General features: G+C 37.0%; 2 protein-coding genes across 2 annotated transcripts in view; one reads left to right on the forward strand and one right to left on the reverse strand.

Moving 5' to 3' along the window:
* LOC117322657 overlaps window positions 1-22,956 on the forward strand; it is a 31,980-nt gene continuing 9,024 nt past the window's right edge. The window contains exons 1-16 of the mRNA XM_033877593.1: window positions 1-110; window positions 1,229-1,289; window positions 1,943-2,236; window positions 3,137-3,400; window positions 4,049-4,218; window positions 5,125-5,238; window positions 6,042-6,130; window positions 6,547-6,637; window positions 7,846-8,047; window positions 9,177-9,279; window positions 11,274-11,328; window positions 17,067-17,121; window positions 17,831-18,061; window positions 20,930-21,193; window positions 21,503-21,675; window positions 22,559-22,672. Coding sequence (XP_033733484.1) covers window positions 1,259-1,289; window positions 1,943-2,236; window positions 3,137-3,400; window positions 4,049-4,218; window positions 5,125-5,238; window positions 6,042-6,130; window positions 6,547-6,637; window positions 7,846-8,047; window positions 9,177-9,279; window positions 11,274-11,328; window positions 17,067-17,121; window positions 17,831-18,061; window positions 20,930-21,193; window positions 21,503-21,675; window positions 22,559-22,672 — 2,250 coding nt within the window. The 5' untranslated portion in view covers window positions 1-110; window positions 1,229-1,258. The remainder of the gene's footprint in view (window positions 111-1,228; window positions 1,290-1,942; window positions 2,237-3,136; window positions 3,401-4,048; window positions 4,219-5,124; window positions 5,239-6,041; window positions 6,131-6,546; window positions 6,638-7,845; window positions 8,048-9,176; window positions 9,280-11,273; window positions 11,329-17,066; window positions 17,122-17,830; window positions 18,062-20,929; window positions 21,194-21,502; window positions 21,676-22,558; window positions 22,673-22,956) is intronic.
* Window positions 9,330-16,310, reverse strand: LOC117323579 (mannan endo-1,4-beta-mannosidase-like). The gene is given in 11 exon segments (XM_033878885.1): window positions 9,330-9,752; window positions 10,442-10,513; window positions 10,710-10,863; window positions 11,008-11,051; window positions 11,053-11,435; window positions 12,132-12,335; window positions 12,490-12,672; window positions 13,533-13,631; window positions 14,646-14,780; window positions 15,054-15,168; window positions 16,216-16,310. Coding segments are annotated over 10 exon segments (1,569 nt in total). The 5' UTR covers window positions 15,112-15,168; window positions 16,216-16,310; the 3' UTR covers window positions 9,330-9,515.

Here is a 22,956-nt window from a genome sequence, read left to right on the forward strand (position 1 = left end):
CTAAATTAGTGTAGTCGGTCGGCTGATCTGGATTGTCCGATCGATAATGTGAGTGCTTTACCTTCACCTGTAGACCAAAATGGTCATTTTTATCGAATGAATTACACCAGGTGAGTACCAAGTACTTCGTAGAGAATGCATGCACCTTTGTTTAGTCTCTCCAGGAGGTAAACACCTCACCGGACTCTAGAAAGTCATTTGGTGTCGTTATCTTGGGATACGGAATACGGATTTATATGTAGAGCAAACTTAGTTTACTTATACTTATTGATTCACCAAGCAATGAAAAGTAACACCAATCATTTAATGTTTTAAAATGACAAATGTTAACATGATGAGGTATTTTAATTCTGGCGTTATTTATGCGATTAAATGTATTGTTTTGTTTTCTTACAGATTTACTAGGGGCGATAACTCCTAGTGCCTATTGGCCACTATATTCTATTACAAATGATCAAAGCCTTTAAATAATATTAATTTAAAGTTTAATTCAAGTCAGGAATAGCTACAGTTGTAGATACAAACCTGTTACACAAGTTAAAATCGAAATTTGATAGGTTTAAATCCTTTTAAGGATTTTACAGGTCTCCATGCGGCTATTTTGGGAAAATACCTGATCACGCTAGGATGTACGTCAAAATATCATTAAAATTGGGAACTTGATTTTCCTACTAGACTTCTTACTGCTTTGCTTGCGTGAGACCTATAAGTTATAATTATATATTTTTTGATGAAATGATTTAGATAATAATTAATCAGGAAATGATCGATAACTTATACAAGGGCAGCTTTTTGCGTATTTTGTTATAGTCAAATATTGTAATACATACAGTATACCTTGCGGTCTAATCATTTATAAATGCAATTCATGAAGTCATAATGCGGAAAAACCTTGGAGAACAGGGTCTGTGATTAATTTATCTTCCCTATTTGCTATTCAACATTGTGTTATATCCCTTCCTTTTATTTTCCGCATTACTAACTTTTCACCCTTATTGTTTTGCAAAGAAAATTAATATCCATTGTAGACAGGCAAAACATTTAAAGGGTGAAATAATTTATCATATTTAGTTTCAAATATAACCATGAAGTGCGTAGCTAACTTTGTTTCTTATTCTCATTATTCAAAATCAAGTCTTTTGTCTTTCTTATAATGTATATTGTGGATTGCATGACAAGACATGGTTAAATTCAAAATTTATAAAGCCATATTTTTCTTTCCTTTTAGTTTAACAGTGAAGTTCGTGCTTCACAAGAAATGACGCTGTTGTCAAGACTATCACAGAAAGGTACATTTTTTTCCTTACTGGAATCTTAGTTAGTTTTTTTTTTTTTATTAAGTAAGGCATTAATAGTACAGTACAAAACTTGCAGTTGAAACCTCATACCCCCCCCCCCCCCCTCCCTCCCCCGGGGAAAAAAATATATAACAAAACGATTTGCTAATGTTATTCCGTTTGTTTCCACAGAGAAAACTGTTTCCTTCACTACATGACATTGTGTTAAAAAAAAAAAAAAAGACAATATATTATATGGTTTAACAAGTATCCTAAATATTGTGTGTTGACGAAATATCAGAATTATTGGGTGTTAACTTATTATTTAACCCGCATATATGTCAATGCTAGCACCTGTGGTCACTGGACACTCACTTACATGTATATATTATACGTAGATAATTAGTTAATGGCCCCAGGCCCTGCTGCAGGTAAACATTTCTTCATTTGTATTGATACAGACTTATATGGGAAATTGGTGAAGTAGGGGATGATATGGAGAACATGTTGAAGGAGAAGATCAAATAATATTTTAGTTTTGTTTTTGCATATATAATGCATGATTATCAATAGGTCAAGATAACAACAGTTAGATCTCCGCTACATGTATGCGTCTCGTGTTCCAATAGATAAGATATACTGTATATTGTTTGTTTGATATGCAGGCAGACTGTTTAGGTTATTCAACAATTACAAGAGTAATCGCCAGACAAGGTGGCGATGGCCAGACGCGACACGATCCCACTCTGTTACAATAACAGCAGTGCCAGACAACGTGCTGGTGGACGATAGGTTTGCAGTACACGTGCAAGGTCTGAACCACAGTGATGACGTCACCATTCAAGCCAACATATGTGATGGGGATGATGTGTTGTTTACCTCAACAGGCTGTTTCCGAGCCGATGAAAACGGAGGTGTTGACGTCACGAAGCAGGAAAGTTTGGCTGGGAATTATACAGGTAGCATGTAGTTTAATAACGAAAGATGGTTGTAAAAGGCTGTTCCGTCCTTGCCGATAATAATTTGTTCATTAATCGTAAGAGCAAATTTCCTGGGTATAGTCTTTAAAAATCGCTGTCGAATGTAAATATAATCATTGAGCTGCTTGCAGTTGGAATGTATTGGCTGATGAATGCCAATGGGACATAGGCAAATTCAAAATGAAGTGCTTGCGCGCTTCCGATGATTAAATTTACCTTTGTCCAATTGGCATTCATGAGCCAATCAATTCCAACTGAAAGCAGTTCAATGCTTAAATAAATAATGATATCACTAGAGGATCTTGTTTTTGTATTGAAACTTTTGCGAAGGCAAACACATCACTTGTGTTACTAATTACCGTTAATGCATACCGGCGGGTATATAATATACGCATATTATGCGAATATAGTTGATTAATACATTTTCTCAAGAGTGTTTGTCATGGCATATAATAGCTTAGGATGTATCTTGGAAAGTATCATAATATCATGTATATTAAAACGTCACTGTCTTTATATTCAAATTAACATTTAATCTGCTTACGTTATGTCCATGTCACATATTAAACAAAGTACTAACATGTCCCAAAACCCATTCTTATAGAAATTAGTGAAATTGTTTCTATGGTTTCAAGTTCCATCCTGCAGCTTTAATTTTAATGACACATGCATATCCATGAAATGTCCAATACAAAGGTATATGAAATGCTCTACTATCTATAAACTTTGATATAGGATATACTTAGTCGTTATTCTTTTATAACTTTTTATAGTTTGATTTTATTTGGAATTTATGTAAAATGTAAAAAAAAAAAAAAAAAAAAAGTGGCAATAAACGTAAACTTCAATGTATTAATTAGGATTTAAACGCGATTATAGGTGTTGACGCCATGGGATTAATGTGGAGTATGGAACAAACTCCAGGAAAGAGACCAGGATTACGTCCGGGCAAGAAAGACGTGTCGACTCCGGAAGCTGTCAGACTGACGGTATTTAACGGACATCACACTTCAGAGGACATTACGCAGAAAACACCGCAACCTTTGTCAACAACATTAGTCCAGCGTTGGTACAAAGCAAAGGAGGTGGAGATGACAGATGTCTCGCATGGCTGTGTACGGGGTCGACTCTTCGTCCCTCCAGGTTGCTACATTTGTAATATTTCTGGGTTATGTCGTTTGCGTAGTAGCAACGTATTTGTAAACATGTTTATCTCTACCACAAACAACGATTTCAAATGGTGTTTTCGAGCTTTTGAAGATGCCATTCAATAAGGGGCGGAATGGATAAAACATCACCCATTCCTCAGACTGCCTTCAGTGTTCAGATTGCTATTGAGATGAAAATACGTCTTGGCAGTTTGACAACTGACTACACTTTCATCCTATCGCCGAATTGTGAATTGTCGTAAGGGTTGGGTCATTAACTCTTTGCTTGGCAAAGGAAACAGAATAGCTCTTAAACATAGTTTCATTCGCTGTTTGTGTTAAAGATAAACATCTTTCCAAATAATATTTAAGTTCAGACTGATGATTTCCATCCAGAACAATTGAAGTAATGTTTCTATTCTATCAAAATATTTGATGCGACATTCATTTACATAACTTTATATTTCTTTAGGTAATCAGTAAAATATCTTATACAGAATATGCTTATAAATAGATATTTCATGCAACTTTCTGTGTTCAGGCCGGTCTTTTTCCTGAAATAATAGTTGGATCTGTTTATTTTGGCTTTTTGATTTAAAATAGATAGAATGTAAGTTGTTGTTTATTACACTGCATTGTGTAGGTCCTGGCCCGTTCCCTGGTGTGATTGACATGTATGGCACTGCGGGGGGTCTCCTTGACACGAGGGCGGCGATGTTGGCATCTAGAGGCTTTGTTACACTAGCATTGGCATTCTTTGGTTATAAGGACCTCCCCAAGACTTTCTGGGACCTCGACCTGAAATACTTCAAGGTAATACTGGAATATATTCAGCAGTGTATACGTAGGGCGTTGTGTTCAAATACGGATCTATCAGTAGTGGTAGTATTGTTTGGTTTTAGAGGTTTGACGTTCTTGCAAAAGCCAGTGTCATATTTGGACTTTTGTCAAGGAGATACTTAGAGAAAGAAATTACACACAAAGACAAAGTAGTGAGGAAAGAAAGGCAATATTTGAGATCTCATGCGTTGCAATGGGGAATGCAGAGGATCTGTTTTGGGCTCTCCAGTATCCACTAAACAGAAGACAAAGGTAATCACACCCGAGCCATGCAGGGGGCCTTTTTGTGGCATTTTACGACATGCTGTGAGATATATAGCAAGTTTTTTCTTTCCTCGCTCCTGCAGTGTTCGGTAGCGATAGTAAGATGTGTACAACCCGTGTCACTGTGGTATGCATCTTTGTTGGCAATCTGGTTTTAGCTATGTTTTGTCATTTTTGCATCGTAAATCTGTTTGTCTTTTTACATAATATTTGGATTGATTGTGTATAAGAAGTAGTTGTTTGATAAGTCAATTATACATATATCGTTTGGGATGAACATAAAACCTTTACAATTGCTTTTAAAAAAATGAAGACCAAAGCCTATCAACTGTGTGATTTATAGGCGATTAACGGCGATGATATTTTCATCTTAGGTAAAATTTCACTTACTTTAAAAAAAATCCACAGAATTAAATAAAACATTTTGCAAATAAATTAAAGCATTGACTTAACACTAGATTGAAGCATTTACTTAACTCTTAACTGAGAAGGGGTTTTTTTTCCACTGAGGGTCAATAAGATTTATTTTACTTAAATTAATTTCGTATTTTTTTTTAGATCAGAACTAACGTAGTCAAATCAAATTCCTTTACATTGATTACTCTTATTTTTCAGGAAGCTGTTGAGTTTCTCAATACTCATCCAAGTGTAATTCCAGATAGTGTAGGCCTGTTAGGACTGTCTAAGGGAGGAGAGTTAGCTCAACTTATAGCATTACATTGTCCACAGGTAAACATTTTCCCCATTGAAGATCTATGCCTTGCTGATGATGTTGGAATTTACACCAAGTCTGTGCCTCGGTAATCGTCACCCTTCAGACTTGGAGACACAGCTAAAACTAAACTAAATTCTGCAAAGAAGTCTATTAATGTTTATAATATCAACACAAAACCTTACACAACAGCAAATGTATTGAGCATGTTTACCTTGATAAACCTTCTTCAATATAATAAAATATAAAAGGACCTGCATTTTCTAGTTTATGTTCAAATGTTGACATGCTTTCGGCACACAGATCGTTATCTTATGCATACATTTGTGTCTGTATTTGATGTTTTGGCCCCTTGAATGGTGTTCATGGTTTACTTTTTAGAACTATTAAACAAGTTATCTCTGTTGATAATTTTGGTCCCTTATGAGACTTCTGTGATTGGGGTTTGGTCTCTTGTAATCCCGACAAAACTGGTTTACTACTTGGTGCTCACTCCTGAGATAAACACTCACAATGCCATCATTTGCATCCCCCCTCCAAAAAAAGGTGATCTGAACATCATTTGGATCATTGGTACTCTTAAGTTTTCAGATGATGGACAGACCTGTACTTGTTCATTTTTATGTCTATTGTAACTCTTTATATGTTATACCTGTTCTGTTTCTCTGATGACCAATATTACTGTTTTGTAGACGATAACCAGACTATACATGATTATCTCTTTTTTTGTTGATACATGTTACAGTTTGATTTCGATTCCCTTCAGATCGTTACATAACGTTCTTGCAGATATAACCTATCCAGCTTACACCCCCAACAGGTGCGTGCTGTCGTCAGCATCAACGGGGTTCCCTGTCTCTCTATTGCCTCAATTAGGAACGGCTGTGAAATACTGGAACCGGATGCACCGTAAGTATATCTTTACTAATGAAAATCAAGAAATTGTACATTTGATAAAAGTTCGATCAATGATTCTGTTTTTGATGTTTATATAAGTATTATATAGAATGTGTGTATTGTATAAATTCATGATGTGCTTACGTGCATATATAAATCTTACGGAATATTTTTAAAGATGGCGCCCAATCGAACGATCAGTGTCAATGGTAAACGACATATTTGTAGATGTCTGAATTTGTAGTATACACACCATCTTACTTTACCTTTACGTGAATTATGTACCCGGGTACTTGTTTTATGTCGTTACCACCCTTTGGGGTCCTTCAGCATTATCAAAGATTTTGAATTTGAATTTTGGACGGACTGTTAACAATTGTATCAATATTCTGGTTTATTGGTTACTGTATTATATCATGTTATTGCAGAATGGATACTTCTGAATTAATATTCACTGACGAAGAATATGTGATATTCAAAAACTGTGTCGTCCCTAAGGAAAATGCCACTTTCTTCCCGGTAAGATATATAGGCAACATGTCTCATTATTTCGATTGGTTTTACAAGTTGAGTTTAATTTATTTAATTGAAACTGTGCTGTTGGTATAAAAAGGGCTTATACCTAGAAAATTTTGTTATTTAAATAACATTCGTGCTTTTTTGTATAGGTCACGGCTGCTTTTCTCGATTAATGACAAATTTCAAATGCAAACAATAACCTGTCAGGGTTTCATTTCAACTTGAAAATCATTTATAATTGTAAAGTTGATACGTTAAAACGCACTAAATCCGCCCATAAAGAAAGATATTATTGATGCCTTTTAAACCGTCAAAAGTCAAGCAAAATTGTAAATTATTTGCTCATCACTCCTTGGTGCCTGGGGAACGAAAAACTGTCAAATTGACTGAAATTTTTAAATTCTTTTCAAGACCCAGATATGATGGGAATAAAATACTTTTCATTGATGTGATAGTGTAATGGTGCCTTGAGCACAACATTGAATTCATGACCAATAACATTTACAATAGTATATTTAGTGAAATCATATTTTGGAGTAGTATTTGTTTAATGTCAGTTGGAATCAATTCAAACTTGATCATTAATTCAAACTTAACCAGAATCATCAGTAAAGGATGACAGTTTGATAGAACAAAGTTTTCACAAATCGGATCTGACTGAACACCAGGGACTGATAGGAGAGAAAATCAATGCAAACTGACTGAAGTTTAATCAATCTTAGATGGAAGAGGTCATACCTTTCCCCTTGGGGAGGGAGTAACCTTGACTGGTGTATATTGGAAAACCAATTTCTATTGGAATTCATTCAAACTTGGTATGAATCCTCAGTATTGGGTGACAGGGTTATAGTATGCTCATATCGGACTTAACTAACAAGTTCAAACATTTCTACAGGTTTTTAGTCTTATATATGTATGCAAGATACTTGATAGAGCAATTCTATTGTTTTATGAAATTTTGAATATTATTTGTGCATGCTTTAAAAAAAACATCTATGCGTAATCAGACATATACCGACATATAACAATCGCCTCTGATAAGGGTAACTGCTAATAAGCACCCCCTGGTGACTGTGTCATATACCAGGTGATACTATCAGAAAGTGAAATTGCTGTCAGCTAAAAGACCATTCCTCCAGAAATCAAACACCACAGTCATCCTGACATATTTCTCTGCTTAACATTCACTGGTTCTTGTTGATATTCAGTTATGGCAGCGGGATTTACAGTTTCTGAATATATGTGGTTCAGACGACCAGATGACAAACTATCAACTGCAGGAACAGCAGTATGAGGTCTTCCCAGACGTGCACAAGGACAACATGGAACTAGTTGTATACGAAGGAGCTGGACACTTGATTGAACCTCCATACACACCAGTAACTAAACTAGCCTATCACAAATTTTTCCGTAAGTGCTCTTTGTATTCCTGTTACATCACATTGAATACAAAATACAGAAGGTAACATTACCCGAAAATCGCTATATAATCCATTCAATTTAAAAACAAACATTTCCATTGACGGAATATATGTCACTTGAGATGAGGTATTGCAATCAATCTTCCTTCTTCCTCTTGTATCTCGCGAGGTATTTCGTCCATCAACAATTTTATATCAACGTAATTTCTCAAGGACGTCCAAACCACTTGAAATACGAATTACCAAAAGTTGCAAAATAAATGATGAATTATATCGTTTTAACTGACGATCACAAAACAGTTATATTGCAAAAGTCTCTTGACGAGTGAAACAAAATTGATCACTGTGGCCAAGATTTCAGTAATCTTCTTCAGACTGAAAAATCGCCGATTTTCATTTTAAAAAACAACTCCAACGTTGAAATGTTTGAGATGACGGTTCGACGGTTCCTAACCCCATTTTGCACTCTAGAATAATATGTGCTTCTGCCATGTTGTAAAATTCATATTTGCTAATTGTTGATTGTCAGAACTCCGACTGGTAATTACCTTCCCATAATATATAGTGACATCGCTATACCTTACGCTACTTTCGATTGACTAGCAGAACTGTCTGTTTATGAAAATAATATATTGCGTTAAAATTCTATTTAATTATAATTATTCACTCGAATAATTTAAACAAGAGCGTTCCCTGAAAAGCGTAGATGTTTTTGAATAAGGTACATGTACGCACTGATTTTGTCTGTGATTTCCTCAAAACGCAAAGAGTTATTACAGATAATACCTGATTACAATGATAGTGTATGAGCGATTCGAATATTTGTATACTTGCTATATTTTGATATATTTGACATGAACATTTTTCATGCGTTTCTATGATGATGTTGCCATGGAAAATTATTATTGAACATACATGTTTGTATTTGAGAATACATTCTATAATAATTCAAAGGAACAATATTTTTTGAAAGGGAACTTTTCGATAATTATTTTGGAATTAAAAGTTAATTGGACGATTTTGACCTCTTCCTTTATTACATTGTAACGAAACGTAGTGTCGATTGAAATATGACAATTACATTTAAAAAGTAATTACTTATTTACTTGTTGACCTAGGTATGACTTTCATTATTGGAGGCTTTCGAGAACAACATGCGCGCTCTCAAGAAGATGCCTGGAGAAGAATCCAGACCTTCTTCAGAATACACCTGACACCTTAATCATCATTGTACGCCAAAAACTTGTATCGGTGTATCACATGGGATATATTGTTAGTCCAGCTAGATCAACATGAAAAATAACTGGATTGTGAAATGGTTAGATTAACCGACATTTTCTTCAATCATTTTAAGTCGTGAAATTCATATTTATTACATAACAGAATTGATTAGTATTCAGAGACAAATGACAAGGCAGTTATTGACTACCTGATTCTTTTGAAATACATTGTACATTTCAATTTAAATTGATAGCAACAAGGCCGCCCTTTGTTTGGTCGTTCTTGGAACGAATGGAGGACACACCATGTTGCTCGGTTGACCAACCACTGTCATATGCCCATGCCCATGCGCCCGAGTACCCGTGGTTGTACGCGTATTGATATTGCTGTTGTGACGTCATACCACCTCCATTCTTTTGGTTAAACTCCGCAATGACCACAGGTTTGTCTAGACCAAACTCACTGAAACTGTGCTGCAATACAGATACATAGTTCACGTTATAACATATACTGTTTACGGGGTTATTTCATGACAGTGTTGTCTCTGTGTTCTTCATGGTAAGACACGAGCACGAATTTCAACAATACGGTGAACATTTTCAATTTCCAGATAGTATTGCAATCTTAAATCATTTACATAAAAATCGGCGATACAAGGCACATACTCCTCTCTATTTGTCAGTCATGTAATAGTAACAAAAAAACGACCAATTTATCGAGAAATAATTAATTTTGTTTAGATTACATATTGAAAATAATACTTTGGAATTTCAATGTTCTATGGCAGTAGTACCAACCTGGTCCCTTGTAATGGTTAACCAGTATACAGAACATTAATGTTACCCCAGAACTCGACATTTGGAATACGTTTTAAATCTCGGAACATATGAATATGCTGCCAAGTCTATGGTTATCCGTAGAGATCAATGTAACGAGGCGAGATATAGTGTATTGTAATTAGTACATGTTTTATATGACACTTGACTGTAAATATCGTGCATTGAAAAATCTTTTATCTCCGGGCTTTCGAGGAAATTATTATGGACTGATCAAATATGTTTCAATTTTTTTTTACATAATGTCAGTATTTATGATCTGTATGACATTGCGTTTCTCAGATGTGACTTATATAAGCATCTTTTTACATGGGTGAAAACGTTACCTGGAAAGGAGATTGTCCATCATAGTGACCGTTATTTGCGTATGTGTGTACAGAGTAAAACGTTAGTGTTCCCTGAAATGAGAGAATGCAGATCGAAATAGACAATACAGTTTTTACAGATTTAGTAATAAAACTTTTGATACAAAATATGTTATTCTGTCTCGTGTTTACAGTTAACATATGTTGGTTCGACTTTTTTTTTCTTGCCAAAACTCCCAAGTAATTTATCCATCAGCATTCATGTGATGCTAATGATATACATAATTACCAACTGTTTCCCGCCGGCTTTCCTCAGACACTCGTCTTTGTACAAATTGTGAAACCCAAAGTTATCTGTGTTCGATTTGGGGTTCCAGGCACCGACCGTCACCATGGCATGAGGATCAGCTCTCTTGATTGCGTCAGCTTGCCAGTTAATGAACCTACAGGTTGAAATATGATGAGAAAAATAAATGGCCCATATGTACAACATTGCAGCAATTTAGTCCGGAGTAACACTGATTAACCATAGTTCAATAATAACACATGACGTATTAATCATACAGTTTCTAAAAAAAATTACTTACTTGGCCATTTCTTGGGCTGTGTACAGTTTACCGGCCCATCCAGGGTCCTTGATTATTCAGTGGACGGGTGTCGAAACATGGATCGGCGCTGTACACGTTTGCTTTGAGTTCGCCCTCAGGTTCATTCATTATGTCCCATCCGCCAAGAGCTGGCTCATCTTTCAGAGCTTGGACCATTGAAATGAGTGCGTGGTCAATGTAAGACTGAAGCTTGGATTGTTCTTTGATGAGACCGTTTAAACGATAGTGGTAGTTTTGATTGACAGCTGCGTTCCAAAGCGTCGGAAAGACCAGGATATTGTAGCGCCTCGCAGCCTGGAGGTATTCTCTCATGTCACTGATGAGAGTGCCGTCCCTATCCAATCCTGTCACCATACCGTTGCTGTCGAAATGTGGTGATGTTTCACCCTCGATATGTATCCATGTTCCTGTATGTCACATGACTAGTGTTTTTTATTGAATATATCAGTGCCATAGTTTAAATTCATCGCTTCATGGAGTAAGACAATATGAAAATCCATGATATGTTTACATTTAAACTTGTAACGGCCATAACTGAATGGGCGCACACGATGGTGTTGAAATATACCCAAGCGACATCAGACTTAGATATCAATATGCGTTATATGACTGCCGTATTTCAAATGATGCAATAGTATAATAGTCTGGTAATCGACCGATGTTCTATTACACAAGTGATATAGAACGTCGGTTGATAACCAGTACCGAGGGTAAAATATTCTGAACTATTGCACAAACATCCATGATATTTTATTACATAATCAATAAAACACACTTAGAAAGCCTATAAAAGTTGTCATGATTGTCCTCTGGCATCCGAAACATGAAGTCAGATAAACCACATCCCGAAGAATTTCCATCGTACACAGCTTCTATACTTTCTTTGTAACTTTTTGTCATGTAAGCGAACATTTCAGGACGTTATTATCATGTATTTGTTCGATGGTGTTAATGACACATACTTCTATACAATGAATATCACTTTATAGCTTATACCATATTTGGCACGAGAGTGCGAGGCAGCTAATCATGGTAAGTAATGATATCACATGCCGTCATCCACAAGACTGCATTGCTATCAGCATTACGCTATGGACACTTACTGATTGAGTTTCCTCCGGCCTGGTGTACCTGTTGTAGGGCGTGCTCGAATTGGCTCTTTCTAGAGGCGTACTGGTGGTTCCCAAAATCATAGGCGTATGATACCCATGGTTGGTTTGTACCAGACAAGAAGACCCTCTGTCCGTCCATCATAAGGTGTGTCCCTTGTACATACAACTTGTGTGTGCCAGAGCTGTGCGTGTGGCCTAGAGAGGAAAACAGGCGTTATGTTTCAAACAAAAGAGTATATTTCAAATAAGCTACAACACAAACTTCGCATTTGCATTTATCAAACCACGTGACATTTGAACTGACAACTACATGTATTTCCTAACATAGTATTCTAATGAAAGTATTTACTTGCTGGCGGAGTTGTGACGACAGGTGCACTGGTGTGCGAGGACCCCGACATCTTGCACACGAAGTTGGACAGATCGTAATGGGCTACGCACATCTTGTCGCTCCACAAGCCGTTCGGGTAGTTCGAATCATGTAAGGGCATCAAGGCACATCCTTCCTCGTTGTTATAATTATCTGGCTCACCTGGCACGAAAAATATACATGTCACAGGGTTCCATATGAGGTAAAGTCACTTAGATATTCTATAAATAGTTTTTTTGGCATATTTATATTGTAACACCAGATCAGATTTTGTTTTTCTATCCACATTTTCTTTGATTTCTGTTATTCTATTTTTTTCTATTTATTTCTTCTATCTTTTTCAGTACTAATCCAAGATTTACTTGACTTATTTGACATTTTGCGACAATTTGTTTTGCGTGTCAGTGTGCGTATGTGTTGATTGATTTCTCCATATTACTTGCTATTTAAATTTATTTAGTTTTGTGTGTTGATAGTTCTTTACATACACTTTTCTTTCTTTGGTTGATACCAAGGGGAGATAATTTTGTTTAGTTTGCTAAAGGGAGGTAACTGTAAGTGTTACACCTGTAACATACATTTACAATGGGATATGTCTAGATACTGTCGGCATGTCATCTGTCCGTTTTTCTATCCAATTCTTTGTAAACGCAACTCGTCCTACATTTCTTGATGAATATCGATAAAAAAATGTAGAAAGGAAGAAGACCATGGGACTTGGAAGTGCATAAAGTAAAACTATATTAGTTGTTTCGATAGTTGTTTCGACAATGTTAATGAGTTTTATGGACCGTGACATTTTACGCATAGCTTTGCAAAAAAAAAAATGTTTACGTAGGCGTAGATTGAGAAATGCAATCTTATACAAGAATATCATATTTTCATTTTCGTGTATTGCAAGACTATTTCTAAACGACTTTGACAGTGATTGTTTTATTTAGGGATGTAAAATGAAAGTTGAGAATGTAAATACATAATGTTTAGGAAGGTCAATGTGTTTTAATGTTTAAAGTGGCCCATACCAGAATGAAAGTTGTTGTAAGTGAAGGCCGATCCGTCTGTCCACTTAAAGTGTCCAGTTGACTCCTTTTCCAACCCAATCCAGCAATAGCGACCAGAATCTGTAATTAAAAAAAATAACATCGAGGTTCAAACAAAAGATTTACTTCAATGAAGACGATGCAGGCGCGGGATCCGGGAATTTGAAAAGGGGGGGGGGGGGGGGGGGGGGGGGGGGGGTCCTGAAATTCAGTGGTAATGCGAGAGCCGTAGGCACGAGTCGAATTTATATTTAGCGAGGGGTCTGGGGCAAAAATAAAATGTTGGAGACCCCCTCACCCACCCCCCTCTGGATCCGCTAGTGACAAGGCACGATGTATCAGTGATCATTTCCGAGCGTCAACAGGTATGACCAATGTAAGGATTGTAGCAGAAGGAAGAACAATGATCGGAACGAAAACGGCCAGTATAAAAAGGTCTCTCACACCTAATTTATTTAACGTTATGTTATTACCAAAGACTCCATCTCCTCAATCGCTCATTTAATGTTCAAATGTTTTGAAATTATATCATATTAAAGCTTAAAGATGTACATACTAGAAAAAAAACTGATATTAATTGATAGGTTTAATGGCATATGAGAGCACATCAACACTTGGAAGACAGTAACTCTGATATTAACAGTGGACTTGGGAACCCCCACATGGAGAATTCCCACCTTTTTACACCTGAAATCCTACCTTTTTCTATTTATACCAGGAGTGTATATTTTTGATTTTCCAAATCTCAAGCCCCTACTCTTTATTCTCGTATATAGAGAGCACCCATTTCATATGTTATTTACTCAAGAAACAGCTGCAGACCTAGGAAACAGATTTTGTCAGGGACTCGGTTCAGGTGAAAGACCAGTTGATTGGCTGATTTAGTTGTGTGAGACCTAAATACGATCATATGATACATTTGTTTATCGTGAATAAAAAGTCATTGTATATGCATGGTAGACTAAGTATATTAGTTCAATGTAGTTTTGATATCCCACAGCTACCTGTCGTAAAATGGCCATGTGTTTGTTGTGTAACGCATAATTATACTACATGATTATTAGATATTGGCATTCATATTAACCGTGTACGTACGCTGTCGACAAAGGTTGTAAACATGTTGGTTTTCGGCGGCGGAATGGATCGACGCCAAATGGCCGCCATGGGTCTGACAGTAGTGCTCGGCGTCGTAGAAAGACTTTTTCTGGGTCACCAACTGATAGGTAGCCCCTGAGAGAGAAAGCGAGATAAGGGAAATGAATTACGAATAAGAACGTGGAGATCAAAATGAAATCTATATTATTTACATGTTCAATTACATGTACCTATAATGTATCTTTGCCAGCTACTAAAAGGAAACTTTTAATCATGTAAAAACTCGAATAACATACTGCTCTGATAACTGATCAGCCATCACATTGAGGGTTTCAACATTTTCACAATATTTTTTCTTGAACGTAATTTCACGTGCAACATTTGGAAGAAATGATATTGAAATCTTACCGAGAACGTCGCCAACCATTAGCATCAATACTCCAATGGCCACCCACCTGTTAACCATCCTTAAGGTGTTTTAGTTCAAACGACTACAGCTGTTTATCTGAGTAGTAACACTTTACTGAATAAAAATGTAGAACATTGCAATCAATGCCAAAAAAGAATGTTTACTACCTAAATTACATGTATCACAATCAAAGACAAATTCAAGACAATGGAACGTCAGTGGATCTTGAAAAAGGGAACAGAAGTGATAGATCTAGGGGGGGGGGGGGACTACAGTAGTGATAGATCGGGGGGGGGGGGGGGAGCGGTGATAGATTCCGGGGGGGGGGGGGGGGGGGCAGTAGTGATATATCCGGGGGGAGGGAACAGTAGTGATAGATCCGGGTGAGGGAACAGTAGTGATAGATCCGGGGGGAGGGAACAGTAGTGATAGATCCGGGGGGAGGGAACAGTAGTGATAGATCCGGGGGGGGGGGGGGGGGGGGGGCAGTAGTGGTATATCCAGGGGGATGGAACATTAGCGATAGATCAAGGTAAGGTAGGGGAGGGGATGGGGTTGGTGGAGGGGGGCAAAAGTGGCAGATCTAGGGAAATGTAACAGTAGGGACAAACATTTAGCGGGATTAATGCACGTGAGAAAGGTCAGGACAGATGAACATGTAGACAGGATATATGAGGTTACATACCGAAACATGAAACAGAATTAAGTATTGCAAGACAAGACAAACGGGTTGATAAATCTGTGTAGGCTAATGTGCATGTATTGTAAGTAAGAAACGATTGCAAAAAATATTGAAAGGTAGCACGATGGGACGGCCAAGAGTATCGCATAAGGTGAGTTATCAATTAAGTACAGGTGAGAATATCAGACATGCAAAGTGACAAGATAAGATTTACGATACAACAGCTTCAAGAGAACCATCCGTTAATGGCTTGTTTCACATTAATTACAATGTATTATAATTTTTTGAGGATTATCTTTACAAGTCAAAAAAATCATTATAAATAAAAAACCCATTTTAAAATAACATAATTAAAAAGTGTTATTCAATAGGAAACTTACCGAGCCTAAACTGTTATGGATATTAATTTTGATACACAAATTTTAAAATAAATGCTTTGCAGTTGGTACATTAATTATGGAACATCCGCCCAAGCTTACCCGTGTGTCGGTCGGCGGTGTCCGAACAGCTACTGGACTTGGATTTAAACTTTACATAACATTACTTTCGTATCAGCAATATAGCTAGCCTTATCAGTACACATACATGCAGAACTACATAAAGTAGTTTGAGCGTGCTAAACTTGCTTTATGGATTTCCTTCGCAGAGATCGTGTCAACTCTCTATTATGTATACAATTGTAGATCTACATTGATTTCGTCCTTGGTGTTTTGGAAATCTCCAGGTTTTAAAACACATATGATTATGTTTTCTCTATCATTTCACGCAAAACTTCTTTTGGAAAATCGTCAGATTTGGCGGAGTCAAACCTCCTCCAACTAGACATGCAAGCATTACTTCCGTAAAATATATTGGGTAATGTTTATCATTTAGTTTGATATGTGCACATGTATACTTTGAATTAGCCCTAATGATCAGTTTATTTTCTCTGATAAAACTGTGATGGGAAACGGTACCATATGAATCCAATAAAACCATAAAAGTCTCGTATGTGAACCATTTTTGGAATCATAAACTCCTCGACGATTAGTTATAATTAGCTACTTGCTACTAACCGGCTATACGATTATACTGCATATAAAGTATAAGTACTTGAAACCCTCTCAGAATTCCGCACACTAGCAAACGTCCGGAATATGAGAACCAACTCCCGACTTTCCTCGAATTTTAGTGGATACCTGACCTTTGACCGACACAGGTAAACATGGATCCCGGACCTGTGTCATGACTGGCGTACCCAAGGTCTGTAGGAATAATTTAGATATTGAAGGTAAGATTATTTCACTTTCGTTTACTCATCTACATGACAAATTTTGGTTTTACTTGGAAGATTAACTACAATGACGACAAGGATTTTGGTGAGAGTGATCGCCCTTCGTCTGCAGGTATTTTGATCGAATGTTTAGAGCCATGGCCATTATACAGCTTTATAAACTTTGATAGCAGTTTCAAACAAGCCTGTTTAGATACCCGACTGATTTTAATATATAAGTAGTATGTTCGTATCGATAATATTTTCGTTAAAAATCATAAAGCTAGATCGTTTGTTGAAAAAAAACCATAAAAAACAACACGATATTTGGTCAAGGTGACTATACTTTCTTACACTTTCAATTCACCCCGCTTAAGATCACGCTTCACACACATGATCATTATGTATGAACATTTTCATTACCGATGAACATTTGGGTTTGACACTAACTATTATTCGTGATCACAATATATATATATACTCACGTAATTGTATACAAACAATCCATTTATTGAAGACTTGTTGAACAGTTATCTATATCGGTATGTTTACGATGGAGGGTCTAGTACGTTCCTTACGGACGTTTTGGATATGTAAAATAATAGATGTCACAATGATGTTCCATTTTATTACCTTATAAAATAAATCAAAGCTTTAAGCTGAATTATAGCCCCGGGTACTCCGGCTTTCTTCCACCTCCAAAACATGGCACGTCCTAAAATTACCCTGGGTGTTGACAGAACGTTAAACCAGGGACATATATTATACGTCCCTGGTTAAACAAAAACATTCACAGGTTAAATTTTCAATTTGAAATACACGTTACATTTATTTATACAGGTGAACCATCGATATGGCGGGGAATATTGTTTTATCAGTGTTCCCAAGGGAAGTATTGGTGGACGAAAGATTCACTGTCTCCGTGACTGGACTAGGCTTACACCAGAGAGTAACCATCCGCTCTGTGGTGGAAGAAGGTGGTATGGTGTTTAGCGCATGTGGTTGTTATGTGTCGGACAGTAATGGACGTATTGATGTGAGTCTCCAGTCGTCCGTATCGGGTACTTACACGGGTGAGTTGTCCTTAAGCATTGGACTGTTTTTGTTTGCTTGCAAAGCTCTGGCATTCAAATAGATCATAAATACCATACAAAAACAGTTCAACGCTTCTATTTGCATTCCTTTTACTTTTTTTTAACTTTTTTTTTTTATAAATAATTCCCGCCTTACCGACAGTCAGCAGATTTTGTGTTAGTCGTTGGAACAGACGGAACATGGTCGCGTGTTTTTTGGCAAACAAAATAGTACATGGTCATGATGGATAATTAAAAAAAAAACAAACTCAATTTTGTTAATCATTTCATCAACAACGTAATGCGCAAATGTCATGTTTTTTTTATAGCAAATAATGTAGCCGAAATAATTGGTCGTTAATTATCCTGGATATTATTGTTCCGGTTTGTGTTGTATTAATACGCTGATAAGTGTAGCGCGTCATGGATGGCATTTAAACGTACATCAATGCCAGAGCTCTCAAACAGACTATATGGTGACAATGCCAGACAATGTAAATATAAGAACGTAATGCCATTTGTTGGGGTTAAGGTGCAAGATGTGTTGGCAATTCCATTCAGTGTAGTTGAAAAGGCAGGAAACACGTAAGAGGTAAAAAAAATCTTTCAAAAATGTTTATAAGTTTTAAGAACAAGACTGTATCAATAGAGGCAGTATATGTCAATACGATTGTAACACTAATGGGGAACTCTTTACACTAAGGGAACTTCGATGGGAATACTCTGTTGTCATTCCAACTGACATACTGTATATACCACCCCTCTCCCCCCCTTATCTTTTACGGACGCGCTTTATCTGCGTTATTTTGCCAACGCTTCATTACCGTTTTTACGACCTTGTGTTTGTGTTCATCCTTTTCCTCTGCCCTTTTGGTGTGGAGTTGGATCTCACGAACTTTGTCAAAAAGACAACTTATAGAAAATCCAAAGTTATAGTTCTATTCAGTTCATGGTTTTCCTTTGACGAGGTTTAGGCATAGCCCAGAGAAAACAGGAACTTGCTATACATCACTCAACCTCATACCTTAACCATTTTATTATACCTTCGCAGACCAAAGAGATGGTAATGGAGAAAAAATGCAACCGGGATCAATTGCAATTTAAAGGCTATGGTGGTCCATATTTCAAATATTTTACAAGACAAACTGCTGGGGCTGGAATGATTTGCTATTGGTCGTCGATCAAAGCCTTGTATCGTGTCAGAAGAAAGTGCTTTTGTAAACATGTCCATCTTCAATCCGACCTTTAGTGCATTTTAGGTCACCTGTGACAAAGTCTCAAGTGACCTATTCTAATTGCCTTTTGTCCGTCGTCGTGCGTCGTCTTCTTCTCCAAAACCCCTAAACCAAATTCAATGAAATTTGGCAGGAAGCTTTTATGGCTAAAGGTCAACCAAAATTGTGAATTATATGGTCCCCACCCCCAAGGGGCCTGAGGGACGGGGCTAAAAAGGGTCAAATTGACTAAAACTTCAAAAATCTTCTTCTCTACTCTCAGATATGGTGGAATCAAACACTCTTCATAGATGGAAGGGTCTTAAGGTACTTTACCAAAATTGTGAATTTCATGACCCAGGGGTCTCACGTTTGCCCCGGGGGAGGGGGTAAACTTTACTATAGTTTATATAGGGAAATCACATTTTTGACTATAATTTGTTGGATTTCTATTGGAATTCATTCTAACTTGGTTAACATTATCAGCATGTGATGACAGATTGATGGTATACACATGTTGGCCCTGACTGACCCCCAGGGGCTGATGGGCGGGGCTAAAAAGGGTCAAATTGACTAAGCTTCAAAAATCTTCTTCTCTACTCTCAGATATGGTGGAATCAAACACTTTTCATAGACTGAAGGGTCTTAAGGTGCTTTACCTTACCAAAATTGTGAATTTCATGACCCAGGGGTCTCACGTTTGCCCCGGGGGAGGGGGTAAACTTTACTATAGTTTATATAGGGAAATCACATTTTTGACTTTAATTTGTTGGATTTCTATTGGAATTCATTCTAACTTGGTTAACATTATCAGCATGGGATGACAGATTGATGGTATACACATGTTGGCCCTGACTGACCCCAAGCGGCTGATGGGCGGGGCTAAAAAGGGTCAAATTGACTGAAAATTAAAAATCTTCTTTTCAAGACCCAATTAAGATAGAATCAAATACTCTTCATAGGTGGAAGGGTCTTAAGGTGCTTTACTAATGTTATGAATTTCATGACCCTGGGGTCACAAGTTTGCCCCTGGGGAGGGGGTAAATTTTACTATAGTTTATATAGGGAAATCACATTTTTGACTATTATTTGTTTGATTTCTATTGGAATTCATTCTAACTTTGTTAACATTATCAGCATTGGATGACAGCTTAATGGTATACACCTGTTGGCCCTGACTGACCCCTAGGGGCTGATGGGTGGGCTCAAAAGGGTCAATTAGATTAACTGAAATACTTCAAATCTCAGGTAACCGTAAAGGCCCATGGGCCTCTTGTATTTCTTTATACTTGACCGCATTAATTAATATGACAGCTGTCAATCTCGTTTATACTCTGGGCGCAATGGCTACCACAAGATAATTGCTTTCAGCTATAATCGCAACTTTCTCATGATTTCATCAAATCCCTTGGATTTATCAGAAAATTACGTCCTTAAGTAAGCAACTTTTGAATGTCAAACAAATGAGAAATGATTTAAAAAATACAACTAACACCAATAACATTGTTTTCGAATGCATATGTGGGTAATGGTAAAAGACAAAGGAAAATTATTATTGATGGATTATAACTGTTGTCATGTTTTGTTAGAAGCTTAGAAAATCTATGAACTTTTTGGGTTAAAACCATATGTTCATCTGTGTTTATTTATATAGGTGTCGATCAGATGGGGCTTGTATGGAGCATGCGCCAGATTCCAGGTCAGAGGCCAGGGCTACGTCTTAATAAAAAAGAGGTAACCACAGAACAGGTGATAAAGTTTGAAGTCTTTAGTGAGCATCGCACTTTCGAACATCTCCACGAGATTCCAGTTTTACCGCTGTCTACGACTGAGGTCCTTCGGTGGTACAAGAGCAAGGACGTGAAGCGGATTCCTGTGGAAGTGGGAAACATCCGAGGCATGCTGTTTATACCCCCGGGTAGGAGTTAGAACTCATAATGATATTCTTAGAATATACATGTTCTGTATAATGGCCTCTGCACTAAAATGCCTTGTAGTTTCAATATTTCTCTCATTTTTACTCTAATCCTAGTCACACAGTACAATATGTTTCATTATTCATTTAGATAGATCTTGGTCGTATCACCTAAATATAAACATATTAACTAAATAAACTCGTAAAACAATTCAGTTAATGATAAGGTACAATATACAGGTAACGGTACAAGTTACTGTAATCAAAAGGTAGACTTTAAAACAGCTAACAAATATTTGAATTTATACGAAGGCCCTGGACCATTCCCTGGAGTGATGGACTTGTTTGGCTCAGCGGGTGGGCTGATTGAGTTCCGCGCCTCCCTTTTGGCCTCCAATGGCTTCGTCGTGTTAGCGCTGGCTTTCTTTGGGTACAAGGACCTGCCGGAGTCTTTTACTGACTTTAACAGTATCGACTATGTTAAGGTAAATACGAGATTGTATGTAGTGAATTCGGTAGGTTTTTATCAAATATATTTCATATACATCTTATACCGTAGAACAATATGAACTGCCAATCTACATATAATGGAACGAATTCTGACTGGGTACCAATACTTCTGATCTTTTCTCCTGCCTGCTTCACATACTTTTCATAGCTATGGCAATTCTGTTTGGCACGGGTTTGGTTCCTTATAGAATAAGTATACTAAGTCTTTTTGAAAACAAAATCCGGATCCCTGCCGTCTTGTTTCATTTACATGCACAAAATTTGCTTGCGAACACCAATATGCAGATGAAACGGTATTTTAAACTCAAAATCTACGCAGCTGGGAGTTAACTTAGGAAAACAAAAAGTAGATTTTTTACTGGACTCTTAGAATATGGTCATCACTTCTGAAAGGGTATGACAGACGACAACCCCGTGAAAGTTCAGATTGACTCTAAATGACACTTATGATGTCATAATGTTGCAGATTTTGTTTCATACAAATAAAAACAATGATTTCCACTTCGCCTATGCCAATTAAATGTTTTTTACTAGTTAGGTTGTCAAGAGTTTTCCCAACTGAAATCAGGTTTAGTACTTGTGCATATGCACTGCTCATGAATATCTTTTGCTGGACTAAAGCCGGAAGTTCTTACAAAAGGTATCGTATATGCGCAAAAAACCTGTTGATATATCAATATTACTCGACACTAGCATTTCTGTCTCTGCATACATATTGCAATCAAAATTATAACTGTTATTACATTTCATCTAAATTAATCTGAATTTGGTATAATTGCAATTGGTATATCGCGAATACGTATTGGAACTGGGTTACAATGAAGTTAAATGAAAGTATATGATTTTTTCTTTGTGTAGGATGGCGTTCAATATCTAAATGATCACCCCAGTGTTCTAACGGGTGGAGTAGGGATCATTGGTGTGTCTAAGGGAGCCGAAATAGCACAGTTGGTTGCATTGCATTGTCCACAGGTAAATGTCATTTGCGCATGCACATTCGGCTTGTGTAACATTTCATTTGAAGATTTTAACACATTTTTCTCCTATGACTTTGAAAGAAACAAAATTGAAAACCCTTCATCGAAACACGCTTTTGACCCAACGTCGTGATCTTGTGTCGTTTGGTTGAGAACATCCATTAGAACAAAGCTGGTTGTCCTTTCTGGTCCAGTATTATGACTTGGCCTTGGCTTCTTTATTATCGATATGTCATTTCCAGGAAAATTTTGACGGACGCCGGAAGCATTACTACATCA

Source organism: Pecten maximus, chromosome 3 (genome assembly GCF_902652985.1).
Source record: "Pecten maximus chromosome 3, xPecMax1.1, whole genome shotgun sequence".
Taxonomy (NCBI): Eukaryota; Metazoa; Mollusca; class Bivalvia; order Pectinida; family Pectinidae; genus Pecten; species Pecten maximus.